The sequence below is a fragment of the Hemiscyllium ocellatum genome, chromosome 5, assembly GCF_020745735.1.
Source record: "Hemiscyllium ocellatum isolate sHemOce1 chromosome 5, sHemOce1.pat.X.cur, whole genome shotgun sequence".
NCBI lineage: Eukaryota > Metazoa > Chordata > Chondrichthyes > Orectolobiformes > Hemiscylliidae > Hemiscyllium > Hemiscyllium ocellatum.
The window spans coordinates 29,510,751-29,526,302 of NC_083405.1; the positions used below are offsets into that span (position 1 = coordinate 29,510,751).

Genomic DNA, 15,552 nt, shown 5'->3' on the forward strand with positions numbered 1-15,552 from the left:
AACACAATAAAAATATCAAGTGTCTAATTCTAAGCAATCTTGATTTGCTCCTAAAATAGTTGCTACTTCAAAGGAAATAGAAAGGTGAGTATATATATTTACATCTTGTTGGATAGTTTATAAAATGCCTTTTTCTAGTAACTTCCAGACAATGGAAAATAATGTTAGAATTTGTTCAAAGAATCACCCAATTGTTTTCTCATGAGAGTCGTAAGACAACACCAATTTATTTCCCGTTTGCTACACTGATGCTCCATTAACTAACATTTGCAAGAGGCACAGAAGTACCTGAAAATATTTGTCCTTATTTGAATTTTGCGCCTCACAGAAAATGGTGCAAACACAGGAAAGAAAATTGCTGTGGAAAATCTGAAATTCCTTCTGAATCCATCAAGTTTCTGATGCAGAATTGTAGTTAGATTTTTATAATCAACATTACAGAAATCATTTTTAGAACCTGAAATTATTAAAACATAAAAAGATTTTCTCTCAGGCTATGTATCCTGACACACTTCTCAAGCTTTCAAAAGATCAGCTGACATAGAACATAGAACAAAACAGCACAGGCCAGGCCCTTCGCCCCATGATGTTGTGCCAAAATTTGTCCTAGCTTAAGCACCTATCCAATTGCTGCTTAAAGGTCACCAATGATTCTGACTCTGCCACTCCCACAGGCAGCGCATTCCATGCCCCCACCACTCTCTGGGCAAAGAACCTACCCTGACAACCCCCCTTCACCTTACATTTATGTCCCCTTGTAACATTCTGTTGTACTCAGGGAAAAAGTCTCTGACTGTCTACTCTATCTATTCCCCTGATCATCTTATAAACCTCTATCAATCAAGTCACCCCTCATCTTTTGCCGTTCCAATGAGAAAAGGCCTAGCACTCTCAAGCTATCCTCGTACGACCTATTCTCCATTCCAGGCAACATCCTGGTAAATCTCCTCTGCACCCTCTCCAAAGCTTCCACATCTTTCCTAGAATGAGGTGACCAGAACTGCACACAGTACTCCAAATGTGGCCTTACCAAGGTCCTACACAGCTGCAACATCACTGCACGACTCTTGAATTCAATCCCTCTGCTCATGAATGCTAGTACACCATAGGCCTTCTTACAAGCTCTATCCACCTGAGTGGAAACTTTCAAAGATCTATGAACATAGACCCCAAGATCCCTCTGCTCCTCCACCTTACTAAGAACCCTATCTTGAACCCTGTATTCCGCATTCTTATTTGTCCTTCCAAAATGGACAACCTCACACTTGACTGGGTTGATCTCCATCTGCCACTCCTCAGCCCAGCTCTGCATCATATCTAAGTCCCTTTGCAGCCGACAACAGCTCTCCTCACTATCCACAACTCCATCAATCTTCGTATCATCTTCAAATTTACTGACCCACCCTTCGACCCCCTCTTCCAAGTCATTAATAAAAATTACAAACAGCAGAGGACCCAGAACTGATCCCTGCAGAACTCCACTTGTAATTGGGCTCCAGGCTGAATATTTACCATCTACCACCACTCTCTGACTTAGACCGGTTAGCCAGTTCTCTATCCAACTGGCTAAACTTCCCACTATCCCATGCCTCCTGACTTTCCGCATAAGCCTACCATGGGGAACCTTATCAGATGCCTTACTAAAATCCATGTACACTACATCCATTGCTCTACCCTCATCCACATGCTTGGTCACCTCCTCAAAGAATTCAATAAGACTTGTAAGGCAAGACGTACTCCTCACAAATCCATGCTGGTTGTCCCTAATCAAGCAGTGTCTTTCCAGATACTCATAAATCCTATCCCTCAGTACCCTTTCCATTACTTTGACTACCACCTAAGTAAGACTAACTGGCCTGTAATTCCCGGGGTTATCCGTATTCCCTTTTTTGAACAGGGGCACAACATTTGCCACTCTCCAGTCCCCTGGTACCACCGCCGTTGACAGTGAAGATGAAAAGATCATTGCCAACGGTTCTGTAATTTCCTCTCTTGCTTCCCACATAATCCGGATATATCCCATCAGGCCCGGGGGACTTGCCTACCCTCAAGTTTTTCAAAATGCCCAACACATCTTCCTAATAAGTATCTCCTCTAGCTTACTAGTCTGTTTCATACTCTCCTCTTCAACAATACGGTCCCTCTCATTTGTAAATACTGAAGAAAAGTACTCATTCAAGACCTCTTCTATCTCTTCCAACTCAATATACAGTCTCCCACTACTGTCCTTGATCGGACCTACCCTCGTTCTCGTCATTCTCATGTTTCTCACATATGCATAAAAGGCCTTGGGGTTATCCTTCATCCTACCCGCCAAAGATTTTTCATGCCCTGTCTTAGCTCTCCTAATACCTTTCTTCAGCTCTCTCCTGGCTATCCTGTATCCCTCCAACACTCTGTCTGAACCTTGTTTCCTCAACCTTATGTAAGTCTCCTTCTTCCTCCTTACAAGACATTCAACCTCCCTTGTCAACCAAGGTTCGTTCACACGACCATCTCTTTCCTGCCTGACAGGTACATACATATCAAGGACACATCGTATCTGTTCCTTGAAAAAGTTCCACATTTTAACAACATCCTTCCCTGACAGCCTATGCTCCCAATTTATGGTCCTCAGATCCTGTCTTGCAGCATCGTATTTACCCTTCCCCCAATTGTAAAACCTGCCCTGTTGCACGCACCTATCTCTGTCCATAACCAAGGTGAAAGTCAGAGAATTGTGATCACCATCACCAAAATGCTCACACACTAACAAGCTTGTCCCTGTTCGCTACCAAGTACCAAATCCTGTATGGCCTCCCCTCTAGTCAGACAATCTACATACTGAGTTAGAAAAGCTTCCTGGACACACTGCACAAAAACTGCCTCATCCAATCAACTTGATCTAAAGAGCTTCCAATCAATATTTGGGAAGTTGAAATCGCCCATGACTACTACCCTGTGGCTTCTGCACCTTTCCAAAATCTGTTTCCCAATCTGTTTCTCCACATCTCACCTGCTATTGGGGGTCCTATAGTAAACACCCAACAAGGTGACTGCTCCTTTCTTATTTCTGACTTCAGCCCATACTACCTCCAAAGGCATATCCCCCTCGAATTGCCTTTCTGCAGCCGTTATACCATTTCTAATTAGCAGCGCCATCCTCCCCTCCTTTTTTATCACTCCCCCCCCCCCCCCCCCCCACCCCCACCCCCCCAATCTTACTGAAGATGTTTCTTACTGAAACATCTGTAACCAGGAACCTCCAACAACCATTCCTGTCCCTCTTCTATCCACATTTCCGTGATGGCCACAACACCGTAGTCCCAAGTACCGATCCACACCTTAGGTTCACCCACCTTATTTCTAATACTCCTTGCGTTGAAGTATACACACTTGAGCCCATCTCTGTGTCCGCAAGTATTCCCTGTCTGTGCTACCTTCTCCACAGCCTCCCTACATTCTTGGACATCCTGAAAAACAGCTAACCTGCTTACTGGACTACAATCCCATCCCTCTGCCAAATTTGCTTCATCTGTAATCGGAGCTAGTATATTCTGTGTGGTCCAGAAGGTGAAGCAAACACATATTCTGAAAGCTTAACTCACTGTGTTAGAAACTTTATTTATGCTTTACTGACAATATTTTTCTTGTACATTTTAATATAATTTGGCACTCACAAGGGTAAAAAGTGATAAAGTATTGTGATGGCATGAAGCAGGATGTGTATATATACACATATATATTTTGCAGCAGTACATATAATTCAAAAGTGAACAATACAAATTACTACCTACCCATATGCAATTCGGGTGCACAGCCACGTGTACTGCAACTATTGTGTGAAATATGTTCAATTCTGACCTCATAAGCATCATTCAAAGGTTCTACGATGCCTGCTTCCAGTCTGGGTTATTCAAGGTTGAAGTTTTGACATTCACAGTATTTTTATGAAATGTAGTTAGGTCCTCTGGGTATAAGGAGATTAGCCTTCTGGTTGAACCTATCTCATTGTGACTGCAGACCTTCATGTAGTGTGTTGAGTCACCCAGTTATTGATTAAACTCAATCCCAGATCAGTGGAGGTGAAGGACTTGCAGTCTGTTAGATGTGTTAGAAAGCAGTATAATCACTTAGCAATATTTTCAAACAAAGAGGATTGATCACCTTCTGTAAAATCATATTTTACAGTTTTACATTTTATTCAGGACTTTTTTAGTGGGTACTTTGCATTCAACTTTATAAAATAAATTTTGTTAAATTCCTTCTATTTCCAAACTATTTATAATATTCTGTTTATCATTTCCATCCTTTGCCTGTAGAGATAAAACTCTGAGTAGATTCTGAACTAATTCTAAAACATGAATAGATGCCATTTCTTAACCTCCTTAGAAAGGATTTTGATTTAGATTGTAGAAAATTGAAAAGCAATAATCTAACATGCAATTTAACTTTCTATCACTTTCTTTTTGTTAGCTGATGCAAAGCCATCAGACAATTTTGAGCTAATTACTGGTAATTGGAAATGGCAAATAATGTCAATAAAACAAATTGTCATTTTTTACTGTGATTTCCTTAATTCTATGAAAAGTATTTAGTCAGTCTCCTTGTTTTAGGCATGTTTTGAAAGATAGAATGTAAAAATGACAAAAGGCATCAATTTGCAAATTATAATTATCAATTCAAACACAATAAAGAATATTAAGCTGGATGCTTAATATTGGTGACTGGGACCAGTGTTTGTAAAGCTTTTGACTTCATGGTTAAACAGTCTATGACATAAATAAACTGAACTGGATTGGATAGCATCATGGAGCTTCATGATTTAACCAGTGATATGAGGATAAATTCACAAATTTCACTATCCCATGTCACGCATTTGGAGTTCAGGCTCATGGTTAGGGGGTCCTGCTTGATTTACAATCCATTAATTTTATTCTGCAGAAAATCCCTAGGAATAGGTTGTTTTCTTTCCCAAACTCTATAATGCAATCTCAATATCCCTGGAACAAAATGTGAACATTTAAATGCGATATAGGGTGAGGAACATGCAAAATTGACCCTTTAAGTGGAAGGCTGGTGCTGATGTAAAATTGTTTGCAGGCACACCTTCAAATCAATTCCTTTACAGATGAGTCTGTTATCGTTCAGAAACAGCTAAAAAATGTCGTACATGTTCTGGGCTTAATGCTTGACCTCCAAGATTAGCTACTAGACAAAATTACAGATGCAAAAATATTTACATTTATTTATATAAATATTTTTATAAAAGGTTTGTTCTTCAAATTTTATTTATTGGAGAATGTATTACATTTTTGTCATTATTTCATATGATTTTCTTTTTTCAAAAAAAAACTTTATATTTGAAGCAAATGGGAAGTGATTGTGTACTTTTGTATCCCTTTATGGAAGGTATAATTGTGCTTGGTCAGGCATGTGTTCACCTGGGCCTGACTGTGATTGTAGACTGACATAATGAATGTTATACTTTTGTTAACAATGTTGGCTGAGCAAACTGAGCCTGAATTTCAACTTTAATGAGCAATGAAACTGACCAGGACCATGTTGTTCAGTCTCAGCATGAAGGATCAAGCATTTCAGCAGAAATTAATGAGGCACCAGAGTCTGATCAGTGATGGCTTGGGTGATACTGCTCCAGGTCAGTTAGCGTTATGCTTGTACTATGAGCCAGGGCATCTGGTTGACTTTTACACTGAGGCCCGATGAATGGAATGCTTGCAAAATCATGTTCATATTTTGAAATGTCTTAACTGAAGAGCAGCTGCACGCTAGACTTCTCAACATGTTCTATAAATTTACAGTTTAATAAAATGACTGACTGGGTTGGAGCATTCCACTTCAAAATGCACTGAGAAGTCCTGGGCATGTTTTGTCCCTGGAATTAAGTGCTAAACATTTAATTACAGTACATGTGCCTGTACCTTCAATGATCCTGTGATAACAGTTTTAGAGGTAACTGTGTGGAACATTAAAATAGCAGCAGGAATGTACCATATTTAAGGTTGTGCTGAATTTTCAGTCTCCCTGCATAGCAGAAGCAGAATGGTAGCAACCTGAAAATGAAATGCAAGAACTTACTACACTTTGCTGATGTTACAGTGGTTATGGTAATTTTGTTGGGTGTCTCTGAGTAGGCATCCAACCAGCTAATTGGAAATATTTAAAATGGAATTCTATGATCTCAATATACCAGCGTTGTTACACTTTAGACCGTGTTCTATTATCTTACCTACTCATAGATTCCTAATTGAGTTGTATCATCACTTTCAAATCCAGATGCAACCTCTGCCTTCTTTCAGTCCTATGCAGTCTGTCATTATTTAATCAATCCCCAAGATGATAGTTAATGCTACATAATTTTCCATTGTTGCCTCTGGCACATCGTTTGAGCTAGGTTTTAAATGTTAATACTTCATTCAGTAAACTGCAATGCTGATTTCATAATTCTGTAGGACACAGTGTCTACTTCAGTATTTGGATAAAACAATGCACTTATGTTATGTCCAGTGTATACTTGTTAAAAAAAACATAAACTATTTTATCATATTAAATTTGCCTGCTACTTTTATAACAATAACTGCTCTCATCACCTTCAATTTTTGAACCTGAATTCATTTCTAGGATTTCCTTTGCTTTTCTAATTGACGTTTTATCCCGCGACAGCAAATTTCTATACCCCTCCCATTATTCTTTCTTCTAATATCCATCACATTTTATGCCTTTTTTTAACTTATTATTCGTTGTGAATAAGCATTTTGGTGAATTCCTGTTTATTGCAGTTTTTTTTGTAAAGATGTTTATCTTACGTAGTCAGTATATTGTTTTGCCTACACTCAGTTTTGTCAAATGGGATGTCTTTTATTATTATCTGTTAGTTCATGTACCTTCAATGTAATTTTGTTTTATAACTGGTACATATTTGGTGCATTGTTTTCCTCTTTGCTTTTCTGCTTTTCATTTTTTGTCTGTCTCTTCCTTCACCTTTTGCCTTTATTGGATATCAGCTTCAAGTTCCTTTATCTACCATAGACAAATTCAGTGTGGTATCAGCAAGAATAGTTTGAAGTTTTGTTGAAAGTGTGTAATATGCAAGATCAACTTGCTCAATACTTATACAATCTTTCTCATACACTTCAGTTGAAAACAAAATCAGAGGATTGTGATATTACCATTTAAACCAACTCTAAATTTAACATAGCTTCCAGTGATATTTCTTTGCTTAAAAAAATCTTTTATTTAAATCAATATTCTGTCTTTCTATGACTTGGTTTATCTCCTTTGGCTTTGCATTACCACCTTCACAATTCTTTTTTAATTTGTTCAAGTGATTAGATTAGACTTACAGTGTGGAAACAGGCCCTTCGGCCCAACAAGTCCACACCGACCCGCCGAAGCGCAACCCACCCATACCCCTACATTTACCCCATTACCTAACACTACGGGCAATTTAGCATGGCCAATTCACCTGACCCACACATCTTTGGACTGTGGGAGGAAACCGGAGCACCCGGAGGAAACCCACGCAGACACGGGGAGAACGTGCAAACTCCACACAGTCTGTCGCCTGAGTCGGGAATTGAACCCGGGTCTCAGGCGCTGTGAGGCAGCAGTGCTAACCACTGCGCCACCGTGCCGCCCATGTGGCATCATTGACTAGGCCAGCATTTATAACCCAGAGGGAAGTTAAGAGTCAACCACATTGCTGTGGATCTGGAATCATATGCAGACCTGAGTAGATATGGACATCAGATTTCCCTCCCGAAATGACAATAGTAAACCAGTGGGCATTTACAGCAATGGTCACAATTAGCCTAGCTTTTTATTCAAGATTTTATTCTAACATTAAAATTTCACCATCTGGTAGGATTTGATCCTGCATCCACAGAATATTAGTCTGGGGTTCTGCATTACTGGTCTACTGATATTACAATTACATCACCGACCTTCCATTGTAGCACTGATTGCACATCAGGCTTGAAATATCTTGCTCTAAGGACCTGGAGCAATCCAAAAGAAAATAAATGTACCATTTTCCTGGCAGTAACTACAGCACACAAAGCCTTTGAACGAACTTTGCAGTTTTCCTGATAGTTGTGGATGTATCCTGAATTCTTGCCCTGATATTTGTGAATGCTTTATTTAGCATATATTGCTCCTAGCTTCTTACAGAAGTATATCATTATACAAAGAATGTGGTGACTTATATCTTCAATACAATACTGACTCCAATGAGGAATCTACTGGATGAGTGATTCAGTGGTGGTTGACAAACTGATTGCAATGTCATTAATTTGGAAACATTTGGGGTAGCAATTAGAATGAACTTGCTCAACTTTCAGATCTATATGGATTAATGTTAGTAGTATATCACAGCCTAGTCTCAAATACCTTTTTATAAAAATATGAAATACTTACTATTAATAAAGTACTAGAGACAGTAACTAATTTGAGCATGCATTTTTTTTTTGCAAAATTGAAATGCCCTAATTTAGTTTTATTTATGCAGCTCCACAATTAGTGTTGGTACAGTACTCACGTAGTTGGTAAGTGTAGTGAATTTCTGGTTGAATTACCCTAGTTATATGCCACATTATTTGTTCCTCACAGCTGGAGCGCTGTCCTCAAGAGACCTAATTCCAGCTGTGTATTTAAGTTGTTTTCCTGAGAGAGAGGGATGGAAACAAAGTAATCTTCTTTGTTTCAACTTGAGATCACTTTCTATTCAGTCTTCACATTACTTCCTCAGTACATCTATGTTCTGTTAGAGTCAGGAATGATTCCGTTAGATTGGAAAATAGTGAATGTATCTCCTTTATTCAAAAGGGCGATACACAGAAAGCAGGAAATTACAGGCCAGTTAGTTTGATATATGTCAAAGGAAAGATGTTACATGCTATTAATAAAGACTTCATTGCAATGTACGAGGAAAAAAGCCATGATAATCAGACAAAGTCAACATGATTCTATGAAAGGGAAAACAATTTTAACCAACTTATTGGAGGCCTTTGAAGAGGTAATATCTGTTGATAAACCAGAACTTGTGGATGTACTGTACTTAGATTTCTAGTAGACATTTGAAAAAGTGCCACATCAAAGGTTATTTAAGAAAATAACAGCTCTTGCTGAAGTGAGAAGGGGTGGTTGGTGAGTGGGAACACTTGGTATGGGTAGTAGATTGGCTAACAGGAAATACAGAGTAAATATAAATGTTTATGTAATTTCTGGTTGGCAAGACTTGATGAATGATGTGCCATAGGACTCAGTGCTGGAGCCTCAAATTTTTATAAATTATAGAAATGACCTAGATTGAAGCTATGGTTGATAAATTTGCTGATAACACAAAGATAGCAAAAGCAAATGGTGAAGAGGATGTTAGGCTATGAAGGGAAATAGACAGGTAAAGTATTTGAGCAAAGGCCTAGTAAATAGAATATAATGTGCAAAACAATGACATCGATTTTGGTAGGAAGAGTAAAATTAACGTTCAAAGGTGAGAAATTGTAGAGCTTTCACATTCAGAGGGATTTGGGTGTTCGAGAGCATGAATTGCAAAATATTAATATGCAATGCTTCAAGTAATAAGAAAAGCTCATTAAAATATTATAATTCACTGTGAGGTGAATTAAATACAAGAATAGAGAGGCTCAGAATCATTTATATAAGGCACTGGTGAAACTATATCTGGAGTACCGAATGTCGTATTAGTCTCCTTATTTAAGGGTGTAAATGCATTGAAAGCTGTTCAAAGAAAGTTTGCTACAGTAATACATAGAATGACCACTTCTCTAATGAGGTCATGTTCAATGAGCTAGACTGGTGTCTGCTGGTGTTTAGAAGAGTAAGAAGTGTCGTGATTTAAACATACCAAATCTTGGAGGTTTTTTGACAGGGTGGAGATGGAAAGGATATTTCCTCTTGTGGGAGAATGTGGTCACCGTTTACAAATAAGGGATTGTCCTTTTAGGACAGAGATGAGGATAACTTTTTTTTTCTCACAGAGGTATTCAGCCTTTGGAACTCTCTTCCTCAATAGGCTGTGAAAAACTATCTTTGAATACTTTTAAGGCAGGATGGATAGATTTGTGATAAACAAGTGGATGAAAGGTGATTGGGGCAGGCAGAAATATGGAGTAATCAGATCAGTCGTGATCTTATTGAATGGTGGACAAAGGGCTCCTGGTCCCAAATGTTCTACTCCAGCTCCTAAATCGAATGTCTGTCCATAAACAACGTCCCAAATCCTAAAAGATGCACGTTCTTTTCCTTCATCAGCACAAAACAATATGAACACATTTGGATGGTTAATTTTTACATTTTAAAGACGGTAATATGAATATATTTTGAAAGGTTGTAATTTTAGTTTGTTCAGAGAACAAAATAATTGGTGCAGTGACTTTATAAAGAAAATGGTTTGGCTCAGAAACTTTAAAAGTAAAAGGAAATTGAAAGGGAACTTAAAAAAAACACAAATGCCAGCCAATGAAATACAAAACATTAATCTTGTATGATTACACACTTTTTAATACTAGCATGAATTCTGCCATTCGGTTTGACATCTGGGGTTTTTGGATACAAGGGAGAGAATGTGTATAATATCTTCAAAATGGCAAAATTGAAGAGCAATGAGGTTTTAATTAGCATTCCTTGCTTTGTTTTCTTTGCAGAGGCTTAAAGCAGCTCTGAGTCAGCACCCTACGGCTTTGTCAAATGGAAATATGAACATGATGGGTCAAGTAATGGAGATGATGACATCCAGGCAGGAACAGGCACCTCAGCCACACCATCACATGCACTCACATCAGCATCAGCCGCCTCCTCATCATCCTTTCACACATCAGCAGCCACCACATCCACATCAGCATCATCCTCACCATCACCAGCAAAACCACCCCCATTCTCATCCACACCTACACACACACCCACCACAACACCAGACCCCACCGCTCCAACCTCTAACCACCGGAACACAAAGTCAGGTAAATCATCTAAGGATGTGTATAGAGTGGATTACAGGTTTATGACAATACTACTCAGTGGCTGGAAAATGATAAAGAAACAAAATGATTATACTGTCTGTTTTCAATCATTGATGTCAATAAAATAACAATGTAAATCATCTTTGCAACTAAAAGGCAAAAACAGCATGTATTTTGTAGTAAAATTCATCAATGCCTTCATGTATGGAGACATGGAGTCAAGGCTTATTCTACTATTCTAGTAGAGTAGTAGAGTAGAGCTATTCTACTCTAGCTCCTAATTCAAATGTCTGTCTGTAAATAATGTCAGACCTCTGTTAGCTGGTAAACAAAATGAACCAAACAGCAGGAACACAAAAATGTAAAAATATGTGTTTTTTTCTTTCATCAAAACAATATGAGCACATTTGGATGGTTCCTTTCTACATTTTATTGCTCAAGAAGGCAACATAAATACATTTGAAAGGCTGCATTTCTGTGTTCAGAGAACAAAATTATTAGTGTAGTGACTTTAAAAAGAAACTGGTTTGGCTCAGGATCTTTAAAAGCAAAAGAAAATTGAAAACGGACTTTTTAAAAATAATTGCATAAATGCCAGCCAATGAAATGCAAAACATTAATCTTATATTGCAGTATGCTCACTCGCTTTTTTGTACCTACCTCTGTCATTTACTTTGCCATCTGGGACACTAGATGGAGAATGTATATAATAGAGCACTAGAAATTGATCTCAAGGCAACAATGGCCTGATTGGACAAGTTAATTTTAAATTGAATGCCTCGCCAACAAAAGTCCCCAGGTGTTTATTTTGCAAGGTGTGTTGATGGAACAAGCAGTAGTGGGTTGGAGAGATGATCCCCTGGACTGTAGAATCAGGCAGAGTAATCCTGTTTATTACAGCTCACAAAAAACAATAAAAGTTCTTTGCTTGAGCTGGTGGCTGCTGCAGTCTTGGAGATTCCTGAACAGTACTAGCCTGACACATCTCCAGCTGACCACCAGCGATGAACTTTACATTGAGATTTTCCGCCTGGTTTAAAGCCCTTTATTAATATTTATTAGGACGTGTCATCTACTTTAGACAGCTATCTGGGACATGGCAACAAGGACAGCCATTCAACACCTTAAGTCTGTTCAACCATCCAGTTTGACCATAGCTGATTTGAACTTGAACTTGAACTATCCACTTTGGTTCTATTGGCACTAATAACCTTGTATAAACAAAACTATTTAATGCTGTTAAGAAATTTTAAAATAAGCACACTTTACCTAATTTTTGAGGCACAGATTTCCAGATTCACTCCATACTGTCTGTAAAGCAGTGCTTTCTTGCATTGCACTTGAATGAGATCACTCGAATTTTAAGGTTGTGCCCCATTGTTCTGAGTTCCTCCACTGGCAGACATAATTTCTCTCTCATCTACCAAGTCAAATCCTTTAGTGATCTCAGTTAGATCTTCCTCTTCACCTTGTATACTCAGGTGAAGCACAAGGCTTATCTGTGCAACCAGTCCTCATAATTTACCTTTTTAGCCATAGCTCCACTGCTGACCTGACAGCTTTACATCAATTTTTCACCCAGCCAACATATGATAAAGCATTATATGATCTATCCTTTATGAAACTGGAGACAATATTCACCAATGAATTTTTTTTTTGTGGTCTGGCACTGACAAAGGCAGATGCAGATAAAGTTTTCTATTGGGAACTGTTCCTGACAATGTAGGGTTATGAAATTTAAGGACACATTTGTTGAAACAACACAAAGAATTGTGAATCAGAGATAGAGTCGAAAAACTATCTGTTTGATTCTCTGATTTAGACTCCTATTTAGTATTACCTTAATCACATCTCCTTATATACAACCAATCACTGAGAAGGTTAATTGTTTGAGTATTGATAGGTATTCCTGTTTTAGAAATATGTTTCCTGACTAAATAATTTTGATATTTTAATATCCCCAGTAAAAATCATTCCAACCATTTTCTACCTATCAATGTTACAAAATACAATTTTAATGATGATAATGGCTGGAAACCATCCAATCACAACTTATGGTAAATCCTGCTGTTTTTACGCATCTGAAGCATTTAAATTAACATATAACCAGTAGATCTGGTGAAAATGTATTTTATCCAAGTATGGCATGAGCAAAAGAGAATTTAAAAATGGATTAATGATTTGTTTTTTTAAGTCTGCATATCAGCCATTTCTTCTGACACAGCTCGACTCCAGTTGCAAGCCTGCTACTCTGAATATGGAAAGAGTTGATATGTACCAGGATTGAATCTAGGTTTGAAGGAAATAAAATGATTCATACATTTCTCACCTTTCACTACTCACACTGATTAGTTTCAATGGATGGAAAAGAGTTGACATTCTATGTCTGCAAACCTCTTTCTTTACTCCTTAGACAAACACAGACATTGGGCATGATTTTGTTGGAGTTATACTAACTCTCTGGCACAGCTCCAGCCGACAGGGTAGGAAATGAGTCTGGGAGTAGCTCGACTGGATTTCCACCAAGTGAAGGTTCTTCCAGCAGTTGTGATGGGCATGGAGAAAGTATCCACCCTCATGCGAACAGATATATTCAAACCAGATGCAAATTACATGCAGTATTGCTTTGAAAATGGGGGCGAATATTCCCATAATAAAGGGATACCTTTAAAAAAGACATTTATTGGTAGTTGCTAGTTGGCTTCTGATGTCTTCCTCCCCCATCTATGCTGTGATTCTGGGAAGGAGTGGAAGGGGATGTAACGGTGTGGGCAGTTGTACTAACAGTACATTGAAATTATTGCAGATTTTAATGTGGGAAATGGTTGGACTTAGAATGTTTGAATGTTTCCTGTAGGTAGGAGGGGGTGTGGAAGAGGTACAGAGTGTGCCTACCGTCTCCTGGAAAGCAGCCTGTGTGTGTGAACATGGCCAGCTTTGGGATGCAGTTGCACATTGCTGGAATGTTTCCAGCACTGCAGAAACAGGAGTTGGGTACGCAGATATTTGGAAAAAGGAGTCCTGGGGTCAGTTCGCCAACATGTTCCCATCTCTGTACAGCAAGGGCGATTCTTTAGCAGCAGCAGAAAGTCGTTCTAAGTAATTAAACATAAAAATAGCCCTTATTTCAACATTTTCCATACATCCATGCAATGTCTGGAGCTCATCATTTCAGTGCAGGCAAAATCACAGCAAGAAGGGATTGTTCCCTGACTCTGATAGGCATACAAGTCAACAAAGGGCCAAGATGACAATGTTGGAGGCAAAGCTAAAATAAATTTTATAAGCTAATTAGAGATAAATTGGGAGGAAGAATCACAAATGTAAATGTTGTAGAGAGAAAACTAAAGGAATTCACTCGGCTGAATACAGAGCCTACAGGAATATGACAAGGATGATCAATTGAGAACCTGTAAAAACTATAACTGGAGATATAAGACATTATAGTAAGTTTGTATTTTAGTAGTAAAACACGAAGAAGGTAAACAAAGCAGAATCTGTGAATGAGCCCTATATAATTAGTGTAATAAATGATTCCTTTCCTAGGAAGAGATAATGAGCGCCATGCTGTTCCTCAGCAGCAACAGTCCCTAGTAGAATCAACTTCAGCATAAATCAGTTGGAAGCCCAAGACAGACTGAAGAGTTCAAAACAAATGATCCTCCATAAATAGGTTCTTTCTTTAGTAGTAATGAAACAGCCAAGGGAACAACTATATGAAGCATTGGTGGTAATTTTTGAGGGAATCAATCATTACTGTATAGGCTGACAATGTTCCTTTAAATAGAGGGTTCACAACCATGCTGCCAATGCAGTCACCCTCCTGCCACCCCTAATTGGATGGTGAACATGACCACAGTGGGTCAGATCTTCAACCTCACTGTGGGTAGTGGGAGTCAGAAAACTTTCCATCTTCAAATGCCTGCCTCGGAGTAGCACTAGCATTGGTATCACAATCGTCAGTGTCAGGGTCAGGTGTCAGCTGTAGTCGGCCCAGTGGACCCTGGAAAACGTTTTGTCAGACACAGAGACATGCCGAGTGTGGAGAAAGGCTGCTTCAAAGGCCTGCCTTACAGCTATGTGACCCCACCTAATCTGTAACAAACAGGCAGACCTGCAGCCTCAGCCTTCACATCCCCCCCTCCCCATCTCCACATACACTCACACTCTCTATGCCCCGAAGCCAAGATATGCCCCTCCTCTCACCTCCTCCACACCCCCCCCCCCCAAATCATAGCCCATGATGCCCCATATGTTAAGGTGTAGCATTTCCATATTATTCACCCACGATGCATTGTAGCAAAGAGGTGAATGTTATAGTGACAGTTGAATGTGTAAACAATAGCTTTTAAGAAAAAGGAAAACATTCTTAACTTTCCATTACATTAAAAGAGAGTCCATTCATTATATGACAAAGGAAGTATCAGTCATCCGGACCTCTGAATGTTTCAGTGCCTAAAACTTCAAGACATTTGAAACCATTTAACCTTGTCTAAACAAACATTGTGAAATTGAAATAGTGAAATCAGACAATTAGGCTGCAAATCAACCAGACAAGGGCTCAGTTGTTTTAGCA

General features: G+C 38.8%; 1 protein-coding gene across 1 annotated transcript in view; it reads left to right on the top strand.

The window, feature by feature from the left end:
* Nucleotides 1-15,552, top strand: part of creb5b (cAMP responsive element binding protein 5b) — a 461,203-nt gene that overhangs the window by 432,174 nt on the left and 13,477 nt on the right. Inside the window, exon 8 of the mRNA XM_060825361.1 lies at nucleotides 10,665-10,976. Within this exon, the coding sequence (XP_060681344.1) occupies nucleotides 10,665-10,976 (312 nt within the window). The remainder of the gene's footprint in view (nucleotides 1-10,664; nucleotides 10,977-15,552) is intronic.